The sequence below is a fragment of the Leptonychotes weddellii genome, chromosome 14, assembly GCF_054177405.1.
Source record: "Leptonychotes weddellii isolate Sample4059 chromosome 14, ASM5417740v2, whole genome shotgun sequence".
Taxonomy (NCBI): domain Eukaryota; kingdom Metazoa; phylum Chordata; class Mammalia; order Carnivora; family Phocidae; genus Leptonychotes; species Leptonychotes weddellii.
In genome coordinates, this window is record NC_138382.1 from 79396886 (window position 1) to 79417713 (window position 20828).

The following is a 20828-nucleotide window of genomic DNA, read 5'->3' on the forward strand; positions in this document are numbered from 1 at the left end:
TCCCCCTACTCACTTCTCCTCCTCAGGCCCTTGTCCGCAACCCCCCCCACCCCCAGTCCCTCAGCCAGCCTCACCCCACCTTCCTTCCCTTTGCCGGGGCAGGCAGTTTCCACCTGCTGAGCTCCAGGCCAGCCCAAAGGCTTGGGAATTCGAAGCAAGCGGGTGCTCCACCCTGCCCTATAGGACAGCATCCAGGACACCGGCGGGTGGCCCCTCCAGCCCCCCTGGCCTCCAGCCGCGGCTCCCACGCATCTCTGGCTCTAGGTGTGACTCAGCACTCAACAGTTGCCGCTGTCCCGAGGGACCTGTTGCACGCACAACCTTCCCCAGATCTCCTGCTGCAGGCCACCCCCACACCCCCAGGGCAGCTGAGGAGGAGGGGCACGGGGGCGCCCCCAGCAGGAACCGCTCAGGACTGTGAGGGGTTACCAGATGGGGGACCTGCACCAACACCAGCACCACAAGGACCCGGAATGGTGGCATGGTCTGTGCCCTGCCCGGCTGGCACACCACGGGGAGGGGGTTACCTACCAGCTTGCACATGGCCTGGCTGGGAAGGTGAATCCACAGAAACCACAGCCAGCAGGTCCCTCAGAAGCCACACAGGACCCGAGTGCCCCGCCCCCAGCAAGACAAAACAAAAGGTAGAAGCAGAAGGAATCAAGAGTTCAGAATCCGAGGCAGCAAACAGGTGTCGGGGGCCAAGCCCTGGCTAGGAGGCCATGCTGGGGTGTGCAGGTCCAGGACGGCAGGGGGAGGCCGCGGAGAGCTGTGTCCAGCACTGGGTGGGTCGGGGGCTCCCTTCACCAGGGCTCCCCTGGTGCATCGTGAAGTCGTGTGACTCATGCATCCGTCCCCATCACATGTCATTGATCTACCCTGTGACATGTGTGAAGGCTGTGGTCCGGTGGCCGGCCCCCATCTAGATCAGCCCCAAGAAGATAATCTATAATTGATCTTCCATTTTTCACTTTCCACCTGACCCCTGGGCTGTCTTCCAAAAAGCCTCTGGTTCAATACAAGAAACCCCGGGATTCCAGATGCCCAGTCTGCAAACTCCAGAAGGGAAGGAGGGCTCCGTTCTGTACCCTGACCTCCTATCACTGCTAGAGCGAGCTCACGTTATCAAAAGAATTACAGGCCTTCCAAATATCAGATTTATTTATTTTAAAAATGTGCACATTATAGTTCACTTAAATACAAAATGTTCACTTTCCTTAAAGGTGAGAAATTTCAGACGTTTCCATGTCAATTAGCTTTTTAATCAAAATCCTTCCATTAAAAATAAATACACATTTAAATTACCGAACTATTCTATTCATTAGTCTCAATACTTACAACTTTAGAAAACAGACCTTAAACCTTGCCCAAAGGTAGCATCCAGTTCCTAGCAGGCCACGTGAGGCGTGTGGCCACGTTCATACCTGCACACGAGACACATGCCCCGTGGCCGCCTTGGCACACCACCCATCCCTGACTGCTCGTGGTCTAATGGAAACCCGGCCCCTCGGGGAGTCCCAAACTTGTCCCTCAAATAGTGGCGACCTCAAAGTGCAATATTATTATGAACCCCGAGAGGCTGTCCCGTGGGGTTTGTAGAGGTCACAGCATCCAGCGTTCTGCATCTTCATCCCGGTCCACACCGTGGGCAGAAACTTACTTTAGGGGAAGAAACACAGTGGACACAAACCAGAAGGCAGTTTCATTCATGGTGCTAAGTATTTCCCTTTGGATTCTGTGGGTGAATCTGGCCAGTTTTCAGGATGAGAGGAAACAAGACAGGGTCTTCAGTAACCCAGGCGCACAACCACCAACGAAGCACACAGGCTTCTAGGGGTTAAACACGTGAAAAATGAGAAGAAACCTCTGGAGACAGAGAAGCCACAGAAGCCAAAGCAGCTGAGGAGAGCCTGCAGACCGCACCCCATCGCCCGTCCCTGTGCCCCATTCCCTGTCCCTCCGTCCCGTCTGTCTCCCATCCCCTGCCCCTTGTCCCCATTCCCTGTTCCCTGTCCCATCCCCCAACCTGTCCCCATCCCCAGCCCCCATTCCCTGTCCCATCCCCCATCCTGTCCCCTACCCCCATTCCCTGTCCGACCCCCATTCCCCATTCCCTGTCCCTCATCCTGTCCCCATCCTGTCCCCCATCCCCCATCCCGTCCCCCCAGCCCCGTCCTCATCCCTTGTCCCTGGCCCTGTCCCCCATCCCCTGTCCCCCACCCCCTGTCCTCATCCCCTGTCCCCTGCCCCCCCTCCCATCTCCCCCACTGTCCCCCTGCAGGAGCTCAAGCTCCTGACAGCTCACCCACTGCCCCCACAGACACGCCCATGGTCAGTGGGAGTTCGTAAACACAGAGAACACGCTAGGCAAAGTGGAAAAGACTATTTACAACCATCCTCGTGACAGGAGCCCACAGACGCCTCTGAGCTTGTAGACAAACCAACGGTCATGAAGGATCTCCATGAAAACGGCAGTTTGTTCATTTTGTTTGTTTACATCTCCAGAGGTAAATTTACCTCTAAATGATTTGGGTTTTACAAATAATGTGTTAAAATCATTAAATGGTAAAAAATCAATCACCAAAGCCTGGGGGACCAGGGCCCTGTGCCAGGACCCATCGTAAAACAGCTTCAGGAAAATGAAATTTGGAGTTTGGCCTTGAAGGTTCTGGCCGCTGCACACGTCGCCCCAGGGGGGCCACCGGACATCGCCGCATCACTGGGCCCTCGGGTCCTAGCGTCTGCTTCATTCAGCAGCAGGCCCTGCAGCTGCTGGACCACAGGACACAGAGGATGAAGGGGTCCTTGAGAGGTCCCCTGGGGACTCGGCTCCCAAGCCGTGGCCACCCCACAACCCTCCCCTGCGGGGCTCTGCCCTCAGTGCCGGGCACAGGCACTTGGGGACAGCACGTGGTCACTGAGCACTCTCCTGCCACCAGATTCACAAAGGCACCGCCTCGGCCACCATCCTGTCCCCACCCCCCACAAACACGGCCCCCCACATGGCTCAGCAGTGGAGTTCCTTGCAATGCAGCAAAGCCACAGACCCTCCTCTCCCCTTCCTCCTGCTGCAGACTCAGCATCTGGAGTGAAAGCGGCCTGCAGAGCACAGAGGTGACGGAGGGGTCGTCCTTTGGTTCTGAGCTGCTTCGGCACCACGGGGATGCTCTCTCGCTTCAGCAGAAACAACCAAGCAGCTGAAAAGCACAAACACAAACGAATCTCTGAGAACCAGACTGGCTTCGAGGTGCAGCCGGGGGGTGAGGTGCGCTGGGGGCCGCGCTCCGGCGCCGCTGGGCTGAGGCTGGCTGCGCGAAATCGCCCGGTGGCCTCCCAGTGCACACAAGGGCTCGGTTGTTCTCGGAATCCTGAGCCAGGCTTGCAGAACGTGACATGCGTCTAGAAACTCAGGATGAAGGCAGGCGGGAAAAGTTCTGTTCGTTTGGCTGGGACTCCCATTTTTTTAGACCTAGAAGAGTAAAAATACAGACATCTTTTGGCTGTTGGATCTATAAAGGCGTCCAGGGAGTACGCCAGGATAGCAGGTGGTCCCACGACGAAGGCTGGCTAGCCCTCCACAGAAGACCACGTGTCCGACGAGGACTCGGAGCCCAAGACGCCAGTGGATGTGAAACCGGGTCTGACGTGTTTATAAAATCCCTGATCTTTTATTAAAGCTGCAGGTGATACGGTGGGGCTGTTTTCCCAAAGGCGCTTCTGTGGTCCCACTTGGGTCTACACGGACGGCCGGTGATGTCGGACTTTCCATCGCTTGGACCGCACTCGGAAGAAGAAGTACATCACCATCAGAAACAAGGAAGAGGCTACGTACAGCACGACGCAGAGGCTCATGTCCAGGCTGGAGAAGCCCATCCCGAGAAAGGGCACGGCCGCCTCGGCCTCCCTGCGGCCCTCAGCCCCGCTGGCGCTCTGGAGTCTCCCATCCAGGCCGAGCTGCGACCCGTCTGGCAGGCGGGGTCTGGGAGGCAGCAAGCTGGGTGGACGGAGACTCTTGGCATGCTGTTCGCCCTGAGGCTTCTCTGGGGAGGCGAGGCCTCGCTCCTGCTCCCCGCCCTGGGGTGGGCCGCCTCCTTCGCTGGCGTCTCCCGGGTCTGCCGCATACGTGTCCACGAGATTGTCGCTGCTGTAGTGCCGCTTTAAGAACAGGAGCACCTGACCCTCGTTCCAGCTGTGCAGGCCCTTGATCTCCTCGTGGCAGGCCGGGCAGAGGTCCGGGGTGGGCCACGGAACCTTTGGAAACTTGGGGTCCTCGCTCAGATGGCCTGGGACGGGGAGGGAGAGTAACAGTGGAGGGGGTCTCTGGTGACCTGACCGCCCCATGCCCCCTGGACACCTCCCCTGTCCACTCACCTGCACCGTGACCTCCCAGTGCTCCCGGGCTCATGCCCATCCCTCCTGCACAGATGCCCGTCCCCCCAGCCCCCCACATAAATGTTTCTTCCCTGGCACCTCTGGCAGGGCCCTGTGGCCACGGCAAGGGAAGGGTCCACACTTGGATAGTGCCATCCACCTGGCCAGACCCCGCTCCCACCTGCAGCTACTCTGCCTCCCTGTGACCCCAAGGCCCCCTGCTTGACGTGCCCCTGCCCCTGCTTGTCCTCTCCCCACTTAAGGTGCATCTGAGGTCTACGGCCACACAAACCCCATGAGGCTGGCTGTCCAGACGATTCCACAGCACTTCGGGCTTGTGTGGGCCCCTCCTAGACCTCCAAATCCCATCCAGAACTCTAGAAACGGTCCTGGGAGTGAGACCTGCCATGGGAACCCACGCAAAGCCAGCCCCGTCCTGCTCCGCGCATGCGAACCACACCCCACAGTTGACTCGGCCGGCACGACTGCTCCTCTCAACAGCCCCGACCCCGCGGCGCCCTGAGAGCTGCACGGCGGGTCAGCTCCGCACACGCAGACTTGGAGTCAGAGCACCCACATGTTGAAGGTTACATTCCTTCCTGCTCAGCGTCCCGTCACAAAGGCTGTTCCGTCATGGCCACCACCGGCCCGCCCCAGGGGTCATGGCTGATACTTCTGTCCCCCTGTGTCAGTGCGTTCGCTCCTCTGGATGATGGAGCCAATGGAGCACCAGCCTGGGGAGCCCCCGGCCGCCCACTCCGGGCACGTGCCAGGACCCATCGCTTCTCTCATACCCGTGTGAGCGGCACCCCGCCTGGCCCCCCAGCTCCAGCCCTCTGCCACTAGACACGAGGACCACAGGGGCTCTGGGCACAGGAAATGCGCCACACCGCACTCCCAGAATCCCCCGACCCGACTTGGGGTGCCCTGCCACCCTGAAAGTGCTTCTACGAGTAGACGTGGACAAAACCACGTGTCTGATGGGTGTGAACCAGTGGGGACGCTCTCCTCCGGCCCATGGGCACACAGCCGGGAGGGTGGGGCGGTGCCCGAGGCCCAGGCACCACCCACCAGGGTCTGCGCCTGGCAAGATGTGGATGTGCCCACGCGGTGACCAAGGAGGAGCTGCTGGGGCCTGGTGTCACACACCACACACACAGCAAAGCCCAGGGCGGGTCTCTGCGGCCTCCATCCAGAGGCCGGGGGTGGGCCTGGGGGGCATGGGGGGTACAGAATCGAAGGATGGACACACTGACTCGGGCCGCTGAAAGCCCCTTCCTGCTGCAGCGCAAGCCCGAGGGGGGCACGCGGGGCTCCTGGGCCGGGACCGCCTGGGGGAGTCTTGCCCAGCGGTGCCGGAGCCGAGAGCTGCCGGGATAACCCCGTGGGTGCGGAATGCGGTGGGGGCAGGGGGGTGCACACCCGGAGGTGGAGGGTCTCGGAACTAGGGCCACGCGAGCTGAGCCACAGCAGCTCTGGGGCAAAAAAAACCCAATTTTCTTTAGTGCTTCAGTTGTAACATGTTTCCTAATACAGTGGATTAAATAAAAACCAATAGTTTAGCGGTTTTTCCGACTCATCTCTATTAAGATTTATCCATCAGCAGAATTATTTTTAAGCCTAATTTCAATCTGCCAGTGATTTAGGAGCAGTTTGAATTAACTCTGAGGCGACAGACGTGCCCTATTTGGTTTTTAAACAAAACTACTTTGTGGGGTTTGGTTTACTGAGAGCAGACAGCAGCGCTACCAACTCCCGCCTGGAGGCGGATTCTACCCCAGTCTCTGCTGTCAAACGTCCGCGGGGGCCTGCAGGGGCTGCGTTCTTGGCAACCCTCCGGGCAGCCACCCACAGGCCCACTCTGCTGGTGCCCGTCTACACGGCCTCGCCCCCACGGCGCTGGCCCCCTGGACCCAGGCTTGGCCACCCCGGGGTGCTGCTGCTTACCAGCCAGGCGGTTGTTGACTAAGTTGTGTTTTTTCCAAAGCCAGAGAATCGCTTGGTCTGCGGTCTTCACGGAATCCATGGATTCTTTAGCCATTTCCTCAAAATGCTCACTGCACTCTTTACAGCTGAAGAAGGTGTGAATGTACCTCCTGATGGTCTGCAGCACTGCTTGGGGGTCATCCTCCAAACCTGCAGAGCGACAGGAACAGACAGCGTCAGCACTGTGGGAGTGTGTCCGAGGGCCCTAGGGCTGGCGCTGGTATCGGGAGCCAGGAACGGGCCAGGTGCCTGACCCCGCACACGCGGGACAGCCCTGCTTGTCTGCACGGGAAGGACACAGGGAGAAAGCAGCACCTCCCAGACGCCCACTGCGTCCAGAAGGGGCAGCACTCTGTCCCCGGAGAGCACACCCATTGCCCACGTCCGGGCGCAGCAGGCACTCCAGGGTGTGTACAAACACCTGGGAAAAACAGCCAGAAGCAGCGAGACACCAGGGCTCCTTCCAGGAACGAGAGGGCAGCAGGCCGGCAAGGACCTACCTCCTCTAGAGAGGTTAACCCTCTCCATGAGCGGCAACTCTGGCATCGCCCAGCCATGCGGACCGTGTGCCCCGTGTGTGGGCACACAGACCACCAGGACACGCGGTCTGCGTAAAGACACTGTGGATACGGAGAACACGATCCTCCGAGGAAACAGCCCCCAACAGCAGAAGGAAGCAGCCACCATCTCACTCAATAAGGACCCCTGAGAACAGCAAAAGGGGGGGCAGGGCACGGGGCTGGCGCCGGTGGCTCCCTTCAGACAGCTAATGCGGGGGATTGAGCCAACAAGCGAGAGACCGTGAGATTAAAGCAGATTAAATGTCAGCATTAAAAGAAACGCAGCAAAATAATTGGAAAAAAAAGACATGCTTTTGAGACTGAATCCGTCTTATCAAGAGCAGGCCCTCGCGGGCGATCTTTCTTCGCCGCTAGCTGTGGTTCCGCTTATGGAGGGCCAGGGCCCCGCATCTGTCATTGACCTTGGCGGGCCTCACCGGGTTGGCAGAAGCCCCAGCTGAGCGGATGGCCACCGTCGCCTCAGCTCGGCGCGTCTCTGAGGGCGGCGGGGGTCTCTGGGGGCGGCGGGCAGTGCGGGTCTGCGCACGCAGTGAGGACATGCGGCCGGCCGGCCCTCCCGAGGCTCCCTGCCCTCCCCTCCCCGCCACCAGCTGCCACGCATCCCCGGGTAATCCTCCTTGTCTCTCCCCACCAAACTGCTGCAGCCCGGCCACCCTAATCTTTAGAGTGGACAAGAATCATAAACCCCTACCTGTGGGGGATTAGAGGACGCGGCGGCTTTTTAGTCGATGGGGTTTAAACACGCACTAAGGAGAGGAAAAACCTTCCAAGACCTAATCCAGCAGTGTCCATGTGACCCAGTTCTCTGGGCATGAGACGCACTCCTCGGATATGGCTCCAGCCTGCGTCCCGGAGATCTTCCTGACGGCGTGCTCTGAGCCCCTGCAGGGCCCCCTGACCGGCCCCTCAGCGGAGCGCACCCCCCTCCTCCCCCCACAAGGTCCCCGAGACATGGACATCCACGTCACCCTGAGGAGAGCCGGGGTGGTGAAGATTTCCAGAGACGGCACGTGCCTCCTGCAGCGTGACTTTGCTGATTCTCCCAGCGCCAGGCCGACACTGTCCCCGCCATGGATCCGGGGCAGGCAAGGCCCATTTGACCAATAGGCCGAGACACAAGATGCCGTGTGCCGGCTGGCTCTGCCTCAAGGTCCCTCCTGAGCGTGGGGCTGTGGGGAGCTGGGCTCACCCCGCAGGCTTCCTGCCTCCTGGGTCTCCTGCCACCCGGCAGGGTCGCCCGCACTGAATCCTGAGTGCATAAAACCGGGTCTTTCAAGCCCCAGCGTTTGGTTTGGTTTGTTATGTAGCAAGAGATACTGCAGATTTCTGTCTTACTGGAAAGGATTTTGGGACTGTGGGAGTCCCTGCCTTTACTCAGTAGAATAATCCCTGCAGCTGCCCACTTGAAGTGGCAACTAAAAGGCAGGCGGTCGGGGCGCCTGGGTGGCTCAGTCGTTAAGCGACTGCCTTCGGCTCAGGTCATGATCCCAGGGACCCGGGACCGAGCCCCGAATTGGCTTCCCTGCTCAGCGGAGAGCCTGCTTCTCCCTCTGCCTCTGCCCCTCCCCCTGCTTGTGCGCGCTCTCTCTCTCTATCAAATAAAAAAATAAAATCTTTAAAAATAAATTAAAAAATAAATAAAAGGTAGGCGATCCACCCCTGTCGGCCAGAGGCCATCTTCACGGGGGAAGTGCACATACAACAGAGTCGGAAATGTATAAACACCCAGAACGGCTTCCGCGGCTTGTGTAGGACACAAAACATGACAATTTCGGTTTAGTGATTTCCTGATAATTAAAACTATTAAAGCCAAGTTAATCTTTTGTAGCTTTTAACCTCTTGCGCAGGCGGGCTCTGTGATGGCCCAGGTCGCAGCTCCGGCTAGCTCGGCTGGCTCGGCCCCTCCCCCAGCAGGCCAGGCTGGCGCGCACGTCACTTCAGCAGAAGTGACCGGCACCACACCAAGGACACGCCCACGGTGAGGAACTGAGAGCGCCACTGGCCGACAGCCAGCAAGGCCGCGAACCCTGCCACCACCCCACGAGTGGTCAGGGGAGGGGGCTCTTCCCAGTGCAGACTTCCGATGAGACCCCAGCCTCGGCCGACACGGGGCCCGCAGGCTCATGAGAGACCAGCAGCCGGGGACCCCGGTCCAGCCCCATCTGAGTCCCTGGCCTACAGACACTCAGAGAAAGCTAAGCTGTAGGGTTATTTGTTTTGCAACAACAGGTAACAGACATCTCCAAATATGCTTCACTTGTGCTCATGCTTTTGAAATAAAGAGAAACTCCTTGAGAGTGTGCCCTCGTTCTGTGACTCAGTCCCTGCAGGTCAGCTGCGCACAGGCTGGTGAGCTCCGAAGCTCCTAGCACCGTGTAAGAAAGATGCTCCCCTCCCTGCTCCTTAGCCCGGGTCCCCCAGGTGACATGTCCCCTCCCACACAGCTGCTCACGACACCTGGCAGGCCCCAGCACGGTAAACGTGGCAGGTGGGCTTGGCGTGCCCTGGGTCCGCGCGGGGACAGTTTACCTGTGCCGTCCAGTGCCTCTGGATGGGTCCCAGCTTCAACGGTCAAAGTGTGGAACAATTTCCAGAGAGAACATGTGTAACCCCTGAACTCTGGTCGGCTTCCTTGACATCCAACCCACTTTATATGATTAATAAGGAATATTCCAGAAATCTGGGGGGGGGGGTGAGGGAGAGAATAAAAGATAATTGAATTGTTAAAATTAAAATAGTTGATGAATGTTCTCTATCTTGATTGGTTGCTGGTTACACAGAGTGTACATTTATCAAAACTTTGTCAACTGCACATCTTACTACGTGTGTATGAAAATTCAATACCAAACAAATGAGAGAGCAGAGTCTCTATTTTACTGAAGGAGTTCTCCAAATAGGGGGACGTGGCCCGCGCCTTTCCTCTCCCCCTGCCCAGGGAGGGAAGGGTTTGTGTGTATCTGGATAAACGAGAGCTTTATTAAAGCATCAAGGATACCCCGGCCTCGTGCATTAGGGTCGCTTAAACCAATCCCACCGGGGAAGGGTGAGAGGGAAAAGGCTCAACGGTCCAGTGATTCTCAGCCGCAGCAGGCGCAGACCGCGGCTGCATCTGTGGTGAGCAGAGGCCCCGACAGCTCAGGAGCCGCGTGCCTGTAGCCAAGCAGGTGCTTCCAACCAAGCCCACACCCACGCCCTGCGTCTCCCCGCAGGCTGGCCAGCACAGGGCTCGTCCACGGGGCCCGAAGTGCGTGGCTCCCAAAGATGTGCACGCCAACCCTGTGCCCGAGGAGCCTGTGCTGGCCTCCAGCTTGGGGGGCGGTCAGGGGAGGTCAAGGTAAGCGCCCAGCACGTGTCTCTATGCTGCTGGGACAACGCGCCTGTCGGAGCGCCCGATGTGTGCCCGCGTGGGGGCTCGCACGCCGCCCACAAGAGTGTCCTGACCAGGAGGACGCCGAGAGCTCGGGCGGGAGGAAGGAGACCTGGCCTGGGGGGCCTCTGGCAGGGCCTCCATGCTTCTCATCGAGCGCACAGTTTTATTAGCCTTTTTGGTGTAAGATTTGTGAGTTTACTACAAATTTAAGTAACACAAGCGCCCGCGTGCCGCCACGCCCGCTCCGTGTCACGGCACGCCTCCCGTGGCCTTGGCAGATGGGGACGGTGGAAACCACGGGGCGCAGCGCAGAGGGACACGGGCAGCTCCGCGCACGAGGTGCGTGCGGTGACGGTAGGCCGGGGCAAGTTCCCGCGCGGGAGGGAAAGCAGGAGGGCTACCAAGGACACGAACAGCGGCGCGCGGGGGGTCGGGGGGCAGGCTCACCCGCATCTTGTTGTTGACCAGGTCGAGGACGGCGTTGTAGGGGATCCTGTCCAGGGGAAGGTTGGCCAGCCACTCCTGCAGCGTCTCCAGCAGCTTCTTGACCGGTGCCCGGCCAGGGAACAGCTAAGCAAGGAAGGACCCACGCTTGGAGACCGTTCGGGGAAATGCCACCCACGGCAGAGCCGTCCCTGGGGACCTAGGCCAGGTGGGGTCTGCCTGACACGGACCTACCGGGTCAGGGTGGGAGAGGCCCCAGGGGTCTCCCCTGGTACTGGGGGGGTCTGTCCAGAGCAGAGTAGGGGGACAGGAGCGGCTGCAGCGGGCCCCTGGCGCGCACGGCCTCCCGCACCTCAGCCACCAGCTCGGCGCCCAGCCAGTGACGGCTTCCCAGTGACAGACGGCACGGCCCCGATGTGCCTTATTCATCACATTGTCAAGGGCTCTGCAGTCCGTTCTGAGAGCACCGCCTACTTAGCTATTCGGCGCCTCGAGGTAACGCACGCCCACCCCGCCTACTGCACGCAGCGCGCCCTCCGCCTCCCCCTCTGCGGTCTGACTGCACAGCTCTGTGGAGCAGGCGCATCCCACTGAGGCTTCTGTGCAGAAGTGTGCAATCTGCTGGTTAACTGAACGTCTGCGTCGGCCACGCAGCTGCGGCCCCTCGCAGCCCGGACAAGCACCGGCTCGGCAACGCGGGGGGCGCGGCCCTTCTCCATGGCACTTGTCCTTGATGCTGCCCAGAGCTCAGAAACCGGAGCGGAAGCCTGCTGTGGCGGGGACAGCACAGCTCAATGCCGTAGGACCCCGTGTCCCGACGTGCCAGCATCCAACTTCCAGTTTCAGCCAAGCTGTACAAAAACTGCTAAGAATAATTTACGGTCATCTTGACCTACAGAGCTCTACGCCTAGCTGAGGTAGAGGACGAGGAGGAGCCGAGCGCGGAGAGCGCGTCTCTGATTCACTGAAGGCAGAGGAGGGAGGACTGCGGGGCTCTGAGCTGCGACCCGCACAACGGGCACACACCGGTCTACACAACCCCCTTTCTTCATTGGAAACCTATCACGTGACTCATTACTCCGAGTTCGGCCTCCTTCCTTCCATTTCAAAAGTCATAGGACACAAGTGTACAACGTACTATTGAAATGCTGAACAGGAATCACCGTATCAAGCCTCTCACCTGACGTAAGAGAAGTTTTTATTTTTAAAGATTTTATTTTTAAGTTATCTCTACGCCCAATGAGGGGCTCGAACCCACAACCCCAAGATCAAGAGCCCCAGGCTCCACCGACAGAGCCAGCCAGGCGCCCCAAGAGAAGTTCTTTAGAACAAAGCTTATCTTAGAGACAACAGGCACGGCTGTGGTGCCAGATGCAGGGGCAAAGGGCTCTGTCCTCGGGCCACTGTGACTGAGGTCTTCCCCGAGGTGAGAGTGCAGAGGGGCCCCAGGCACCCCCTGGGAAGAGGGATGACCTCCTGCTTCTGCTGCTCTGGCCCAAGGAAATAGTGAGCCTTGGATTCTTGGCCCCAGAGCTAAGAGTTCCTGGCAGAAAGGTAACCCGACGGCCCATCTCCCGACCGACGCTGACCCGCAAGCCACCACCGCTCTGCCCACCAGTGAAGGTGGGGCTGCCGCTGCCCTGGGTCCCGGCCGACCGGGCACACTGCACAGGGCTGGCTGCTGGGCGGCCTCCTCCCCCTCCGGCCGTGACCCCTTTTGGACGTCACGGTCCCAGCCCTGCCCTGACACCTTGTCCGGTCAGCCGGCAAGCAATGACTTGTGCTCTGCCATCCCCAGGCTCAGAATTGGGTGGGCGCCCGACAGGCACGTGGTGAGCAGGGACAAAGGGACCACAGAGTGGTCATCCAACTGAGGTCGGCTCCGTTCCCCGCAGATCCCCCAGGGCGGCCTCCTGGGCACCCCCGCGGCGCACCTTGGCGAGGACAGTGACGAAGTCCTTGAGCGTGCGCAGCTCGGCCCCCGCCAGGGACTTGTGGGCGGCCAGCTCCACCCTCAGGAGGTAATGCAGCCCCGACTCCAGGTCCGCGGTGTAGACTTTCGACCTGAGAGCAAAGACCGTGAAGTCCAGTGAGAACACCTTCGTTGTGAACGTTCCTTTTCCTTGCACCCATCCCGAGGGAACACCACTCCCCACAGGACGACACCGACAATTCCCCAGCAGCCGACAGGTGTGTGTCTGAGTGAATCCCACCGCCACGGGGCCGCGCACACGCCCGCGCATGCAGCCACGCCCCGGCCAGCGCAGGCCCAAAAGGAATACCTGCCTGTCAAATTCTCTCCAAACCACGATTTCGGGATTTTCTTCTTTGTTGGGTTTTTCAGGCAACGAAAGCAATTTTTTCCTCACATCCGGCAACGACTTCAAATAAGAGGAAAAAAACGATCGGAGGGGCTTCCCGCTGCGAGAAAGGGGGCCAGGTGTGGACGCAGGCCAGGGCGCCTCCGGGGGCCTGGCCCCCCTCCGTGGGTGTCTGAGCGCATGCCAGGCACCCAGGCGAGAACACTGAGGGGGCTTGTCCGGGCCCCCAGCCCACCCATTCTTCGGCATGGGCTGCGGGCGCCGCGGGTGGGAGGGTGGGACACTGGCCGTGCAAGGACCCGAGGTACAGCGCAGTGAGCACCAGGAACAGGGTTCCTCCGACGAGGGTCCTCGGCCAGCCCGGCAGCCTCTGCCGGCTCGAGCAGGGCGTCGGCAGGCGCGTCGGGGGCTGGGGGGCCCTGGACTGGCTGGCGAGGAGCACGCACTCTGAGGGTGTGTGAAGGCCATTACTGGGCACCTCCAAAGGAGTTCAGGGGTCATCAACAACATCCGGGGCTCATTCTAACTCCCAAATATCCACGTCATTTGAGGTGAAGAACTGCTACAGATGACACTTTCAATATAAAACAAGAACTTTCCCTCAGAACAAGTGGCATTTGTTCAGGGACACTCCGTCGAGGGTAACACCTGCTGTGACGTGATGCTGGCCAGAGCCCCGGGGGTGCAGGCCCTAATGAGCTCGCTCGCAGAGCGTGACATGAGTGACCCGATCCACAGAGGTCGCCATGCCTACCCTGGCTTCGGCTTCTTAAGAAGACAGACATACCCAAGGGACTGGGGAGGCCACTTCCCAGCTGAGCCAGGAGCCCGGGGATGGATGAAGCGCATCCTGGCTGGGCTGTGTCCCAGCACACGGAGACTCGCCAAGAGCAGCCAAGTCATCACCGGCTACACCGGCACCTACAGGCGGGCAGGCTGGGTGGGTGCCCCCCTGGGGCAGGCAGGCCTTCTGCTCCCACAGGAGGCTGGGGCCACAGCAGACCCCACGGGCCTCAGGACCCTGTCTCACCTTCTCACCTGTGGCCCTTCCCAACCATGCTTCAGGCTGTTCACTTTTTAGTGGCATTCGGTGGATGCAGACGGTGTCCAGGTGGGTTCTGTGGTCCTAACCGTGACGAGGTGCATGGCATCCAGCCCAGAGGAGGCTCCCACACTTGGAGGGGTTCCCCAGATCCCACCAGGTGTCGTAAACACTCCTGAAGCCAAATCACACTTACATGTTAATTAATCCACGCGTCCCATTTGGGTAAATCAAGTAACAGGAGGGAATGGAAGAAACGCCGAGTTTCTCCAGGAAGCCTTTGTCTGTGTTCAGCACTCTCTTCACCACGATGTTCTCATACGGAAGCAGGTCTAAGATCACCTGGGGAAGGAGAAAGCAATGTCACCTTCGCTATGGGTGGCCGTGTCTCAGGAAGTGTTACCCTGACCAAGCGCAAAGCCGCATGAGCAGAGAAAGCAGAGAAACAGCGTCATCTGGAAGAAGCCATATTTATCTCCTCCCCAAGCCAGACTGACATTCACATCTTCATTTTTATTGCACTCTCGGGCAACTGAAGGCGACGCCTGGTGCAGGCCGTCACGACAGCCTCGCTTAGCAAGCTTACAGAGGATCATCTGTCAGTGAACCCGCTCCGTGCTTTCTGAGCCTGCACGCCCCCCATGCGCCACCTGGCCCTGAGCTGTCCCCTCACACGCAAGGCTGTGCACCAGGCGGTGCCTGCCCCGCACATGACATGGGAGGCCAACGGCACCCCTGGACGGTGCCGCGGCCCCGGTCAGCAGCTGATGAACCAGCAGGCTCCGGGCTGGCCGGCCCTTCCCTCGAGCGGCCCCCGTCCGGCTCTGCTTCAACTGAAGGCACCGGATGGGGACATAGAAGGACCACAGGAGTGGCATCTCAGGAGCTACAACAGCGTGAGAGACGACCCTCGAGCCTGGCATGTGCCACCAAGACAATCAGGTGTGGAACCCGCACCTCTGACCCCTTTCAGCAACAGAATCAGCGAGTCCCGAACAGGGGCGTTGCAGAAAGCGCACAGCACACGCCCCACGCTCGAGCCGCGGCAGGGCGCCCTCCTGGGAAAGGCCGCAGCCCCCGCCCTGAGGAGCAGTCCCTGCTCAGGTCTGCGTGCAGAAGAGGGGCGTCACAGGTGAGAGAGGCAGCCTTGGGACGGCGTGGGGGGTGTCACAGGGGAATGCCGGGCCTGCTGCCGGGGGCTCCTCCTAGCGCCCCCCCAGAATCCTGGTCAGCCACAGAGAAGGTGGCACGACGTCGCCACCCAACTTGGAGGGCACGGGAGGCGCGGTGAGGCGGTCGGGCTGCCCACATCTGCAGCCTGTGCCTGAGCGCGTGCCAACGGGAGCTCCCGCCGGGAACACACGGCCTCCGGCCTTCACCCGCCAAGCTCTCACAGGGCGGGGGAGCACGGCTGGGAGGCAGGCAGCACGGTGAGGAGGAGCAGCGGGGCGCTGGGCAGGGGCGGAGCGCGCAGCCCCGCCGGTCAGGTGCCTCCTCCCAGCGCTGAGGGGAGCTCCCGTCATCCAGGCCGGAGTCCGGTACCAGAGGCAGAGGCTTCAGACCCCACGCGTGAAACGAGAGCAGAACAAAGTTCCACCGCAGAAACGATGTTTCACAGAACCTTGGACTTGGCAAAAAAGTTGAGTGTTCCCAACACAGCCAAGAAAAAGTCTTGATGGCGATGCTGATGTGTAAGAAACAGAGCCTCAAGGAAAAGAGGCAGCGTGCCCTGAAAGCTGGGTCTGGGGGGCCCCTCTCAGCCCCGGACTGAGGACGAGGCCACGAGCCTGCCTGCTTCACCCTCGAGGCCCCTTCCCAGTCTTCTCTGCGAACCGGCCAATCCGCTGAGCGACACCACTACATCCCAAAAATTAACGGGAGCAAAACACGGGAACGCCACCGATCAGGAGGAAACGGTCAGTACCACAGAGGAGCCGAATCACAGCACGTGGTGAGACGGGGCAAGACACGGACACGGTACCTCACGGCCGACATAGGAGCTGTTGCTCTCCAACAGGACGGCCACGTAACGGCTATCACGGCTGTCCATGAGAGAAAGGACGTCACTGGGCCTTTTAAGAGAAACAAAGCGGCTTTTAGTGCTTCCGGGAACGGCGAGCTGGCCATCATACGCCAGCACCCACATCACTTTATGCAAATCCGTATCTTACAACCTTAAATTCAATTCCTAACATTCCCTTTTTCACGCAACTACGCACCGAACGGGGTCCAGAGGCGGGCAAGCAGGAGGCCTGTCTCCGTCCGTGTGGTTCTGCAGGAAGTCGATCATTGTCCGCCTCACGGTCTGCAGCTCTCGGTCGGGCCCTGCGGGGAGGCAAGCCGCCGTCACCGCTGCGTCTGCTCTGTGGAGCGCCACCACCCCAGGGCCCGGAGGGCGCGGCACAGACTCAGGCAGGAGGCACCGACAGCCATCAACAGACCACGGTGGGCGCACACGACAGACCACACGGCGACCAGCGTGGGAGCAAATGGGCACCAGGAGCCAATCTCACGCACACGGCATGGAGACAGGCGGGAGCGCCTCGCTGCCATCTATGCCAAGTTCAAAACACGCCGGTGACCCTCATGGAGAACGGCTGTCACCGTGGACTGACCGGTAACACACTGGAGCCTGAGGTGGGCACTGGCTCCCCGGGGGGCTCGCTCATAAAATTCATTAGGTGAGCATGTGGTTTGTGACCTTCTCCAAATCTTTTTTGAGTAAAAGAGCTTACTTAAAAAAAAAGATTTCACCATCAAATTTAACAAGGAAGGCAAAACAGAATAAAAAGTCGTTGCCAAAACTACAAATGTTTGAGCTCTTCGAGGAAAGACAGGTCAGAGGTGCTGATGCAGATTTGCTGAAGCTGGGGTAGGGGCCCCACAGACCCCATCACGTGGGCTCTCTGGTCTCCTGAAACCACCTTTGCTTTAACGGGTTTATGAGGCGACTCTGACAGTAAAATATAAAGCTTGTCCTTACCTTTAAAATTTTCTCCAGTTGTAAAGTCTTTTGTAAACGCCTTGAAATACTAAGAGGAAAAACACAGAACAAGTAAGAAAGTCTGACTTGGTGTCTGTGCAAATGTTTAATCTTTAAGCAAGAAAACGGCCACCATCTTAAAGAGTGAGAGCTTTAGTTAATCTGCTCCAGAAAGTTCACGTTCACTGAGAAGGAGCCGCACGTTTCTGTGCACGTCTGCAACATCAGTGTTTCTGAGCAGACCCGCCGGGGGTGGTTAGTACCCGTCGGAGTTCTGTCAGCTACGCTTCCTGACCCAACAGGGCTGGAAGCCAGGCCGCGCAGTAGGTGCTTTCCCTGATTCTCGACATCAATACGCATCCTAACGGTTGGCTCGAGCGACACAAACGACTTATAAGGGAGGGTGAGCTGAAGGAAAGAAACTATTAAAATTAAAAACCTTCTTCTCTAGAAGAGATGCTGAAGAAGCTGAGAACTGCAAACCAGGTGAAGATACTCTCAGTTCTCACAACTGAAAGAAAGGTCAGTGTCAAGGATGCGAACAGGACTCCTGTGAATCAGTTAAGAAAACTGCAAATACCCAAGGGCAAAATGGGCAAACGGAAGGAGCAGATGGGGTGACACAGGGCCTGTGAACACAAGACATGGCCGCGGTCACACAAGGAGGCGTTCTTAGGGGACGGAAGCCGCAGCCAAGGGTGCTCTCTGAACACCTGCTCGGCACGAGAGAGAAGGCCCGGAGCTCACACCCAGCACAACACCCCGTGTGCGGCTAAAACAAAGTAAAGCTCAGACAAGAAAGCCGAGGATGAGCTACGCAAAACTCCGGAGGAGCATCACTGGGTGGGGCGGAGGCGTGGCTGCCACGGAGCCCAGCCACATGAGTGGCTGGAAAGCATCGGGCTGCAAGCCACACAGAGCACAGGGTTTTAGGAAGACTGGGGGGCCAAGCTTCCTCAGAGGCTGCATGTTTTCTGGGATGTAAACACCGCCCTGAGGCACCCGTGTGCCCGCATGGGACCGCGAGTGCGCACACACACACGTGCACACAGACCCCGTAGGCGCTTCTTCAGAATCTTCTCAACACGTTTGTCTATTCTCTGCCCCCAGTGGAAGAAAGGGTAAAACCTGCCTGAAGCGCCACCCACAGGCACCCGCCGGGTGTCACTCTGACAACCCGACCCACCCCATACAGGGTGCGCCGACGGCGCCGAGCCGGACACGGGCCACACACGCAGGGGGGTGGGGAGGAGACACCCGGCCCGCGGCCCCGATGGCAGCTCCGAGCATGCCCACACCCACCAGGTCTGCGGGCCGCAGACCTCACCCTCCTCTGCTGCTGCTGTGGGGTGGGGGGCTGGGTGTGCACGTACAGCCCCCCCGCCCCGGCAACATGCACAACCCAAGAGGGCGGAACGCGAGAGGTGACCCCGTGTAAATGAGTTCCTGCTAAGTCCCAAGTCACATGCCCCACATGCCCGAGTGTAGGAGTTACACATGCAGCGAATGTCGCGGGAAGGCGCCCCTCGGGTGGAAAGCGAGGAGAGACGGGGTGGGAGGAGAGCAGGCCTGCGAGAGAGGGCAGGGGTGCTCACCCGGAAGGTGGGGTAGAAGTGGATGTTGTAGGCTCGGCACACCTCGTGGTTCTCCTCCTCCGCGCAGTCCAGGGCGGCGACGCGGATGGCAGCAGCCCAGTCTGAAAAGCAGAAGCGCGACCCTCAGTGTGGGTCTGGGCCCACATCCACGCGGGCCACCAGCCCACGCCTCCCCCAGGTCATGGATCCAGCCCTCGCGTGCACAGAGCGTTCCTGCGTCAGGCTGGGAGAGGGGGGCAAAGCCTCCACGGGCTGGAGGTGTCTCCCATCACGGACAACACGGCGGACGGACTTCTGCTGAGGGTGCAAGCCTAAGGAGGGTGCTTTCTAATGGAGCACGGCCCTGCCGGACGGAAGCCGCCGTGCTGGCCTTGTGCAGGGCCGCCGAGAGCGCGCCTGCAGATGGAGAGGCCGGCCCTGCATGTGTAGCAACAACACTCCCGGGCACTCGCGCAAACAAGAATCCGAGGCCGCAGCGTTCGAGCCGCGGTCTTTCTGGGAAGTGGTTTCTACTTTCCCTGGACGCCTCCGCCAGACCCTTGAATGTGGTCTCTGGTCCTGGGAGTAGAACAGGAGCAGTTGTAAGTATGTATTTTGCCTATCTTTAAAGGTTTTCTCGTGGGAACGTCACCACATGTGAGTATCACGAGGTCACACCAGCTCCGGCCAGGTGGCCTGCTCCCAGAACTGCCCTGCTGCCAGGTCACAGCCGGCGGTGGCCACGGTCACACTGAGTCACACACACACACACACACACACACACACGCTCTACTCAGGGTTCGCATCTCCCTAAGTTCCACTGGTCAGGAGGCTGCGACTGGCGGTGTGTCTTCTCATCTACTGCTCCGCGACCCCCCGCACTCCCTGTCGAAGACCCTGGGTACCCCCACCGTCGGGGCTGTGCTGACGGCACCTCTGTGTCCCATCTCCTGCAACCTGTGTGCACCTGCATGGTGACTCGAGCCTGATGCTCTGGGGAGATGGCTTCCCAGCTGCTGTTGTGGGTTGGTGACCTCTGGCTCGCTCCCTTCTTCCCGACAGCCCCCCCCACCGAACGTGGGCGGCATGTCATCTCACCCCTGCATCATGTATGGGCGGGACACTCGTGCACAGAGGAGCCTAGCTCACGGCAACCCTGAGGCGCGGTGCATGCAGGGAGACAAGTGCTTGGCTTGGCCTGTGGTCACCAGTCTCAAAGGCACGCCTTCCCCAGTACCTTGCTCCATTTCCCTAGGATGTTCCGGTTGATACCGCCGAACATCTCCTGGCTGCTCGGGGGGCACCTGGGGAAGCAGGACAGAGGAGCGCAGCCGCACAACACTCACCGCCTGCCGAGGAGCCCCCGGCGGGACCCAGGCGCTCCAGACACTGGCCTGGAGGCACAGGGCCGCCCGCGGGTGGGCAGGTCCACTCCTGGTCTCCTGCGCCAAGGGAGTGTGTGTGTATCTCACTGAGACCCCGAGGAGGCCCTGTGCTGCCGTGGGTCTCACAGGACACCACCAGTCCAAAGCAGTAAGCTGGTTAAAAAGCACATCACGCAAGTTTGCTCTGGGTACTGGCTATGATCTGGAACTTCAGAGGTTCCATTAAACACGTGCCTGGGAGGAGAGAAGATACTGGCCATGACGAGATCCCGTACCACACAAGTACTCTTAGACATGGCAAAGCCCATAGCGGCCAGTTTCCCATCTAACACACCACTTGTGCTAAAAGATCCTCGCCTTCCTCCTCTGTCCTTACAAAAACATTTACCAATATCAACACGATGGGAAGAATCAAGTGGAAAAAAGCCGCAGCTGGCTTTCACCACCAATGACCAAATACTGTTTGGCTCACGTTGCTTCCCTGAAACCAATTCCTGTCCCGAGGCCATTTCAGATGGCTCGAAACAAGAATCACGGAACCTTCCTGAACCACAGGTCACATCTTTCTGGAGTCTCGAATTACATGGAACTAAGGAAGAACAGTTAATACTCTCATCCAATTAGTGCAGCAGATGGCCAGAGCATGCAGTGCCAGCAACGCCCTCCACGGTGGCGGCCCCCACCCTGCACACGGCACCCTCCACCCTGCACGCGGTGCCCTCCATGGTGGCCCCCCCACCCTGCACGCCGCCCCCTCCATGGCGGTGGCCC

The 20828-nt window shown here is 59.6% G+C and overlaps 2 protein-coding genes across 2 annotated transcripts in view; both read right to left on the reverse strand.

Annotated features, from left to right (window-relative positions):
• Positions 1–20828, reverse strand: part of UBAC1 (UBA domain containing 1) — a 224698-nt gene that overhangs the window by 199089 nt on the left and 4781 nt on the right. The gene's annotated exons all lie outside the window — the stretch shown is intronic.
• The window catches only part of QSOX2 (quiescin sulfhydryl oxidase 2), a 28680-nt gene continuing 11500 nt past the window's right edge, over positions 3649–20828 (reverse strand). Inside the window, exons 2-12 of the mRNA XM_006743959.3 lie at positions 18694–18794; positions 17099–17147; positions 16335–16440; positions 16097–16187; positions 14312–14457; positions 13039–13173; positions 12687–12816; positions 10756–10878; positions 9468–9618; positions 6319–6507; positions 3649–4283 (exon numbers count right to left, since the gene is read on the reverse strand). Coding sequence (XP_006744022.2) covers positions 3736–4283; positions 6319–6507; positions 9468–9618; positions 10756–10878; positions 12687–12816; positions 13039–13173; positions 14312–14457; positions 16097–16187; positions 16335–16440; positions 17099–17147; positions 18694–18794 — 1769 coding nt within the window. The 3' untranslated portion in view covers positions 3649–3735. The remainder of the gene's footprint in view (positions 4284–6318; positions 6508–9467; positions 9619–10755; positions 10879–12686; positions 12817–13038; positions 13174–14311; positions 14458–16096; positions 16188–16334; positions 16441–17098; positions 17148–18693; positions 18795–20828) is intronic.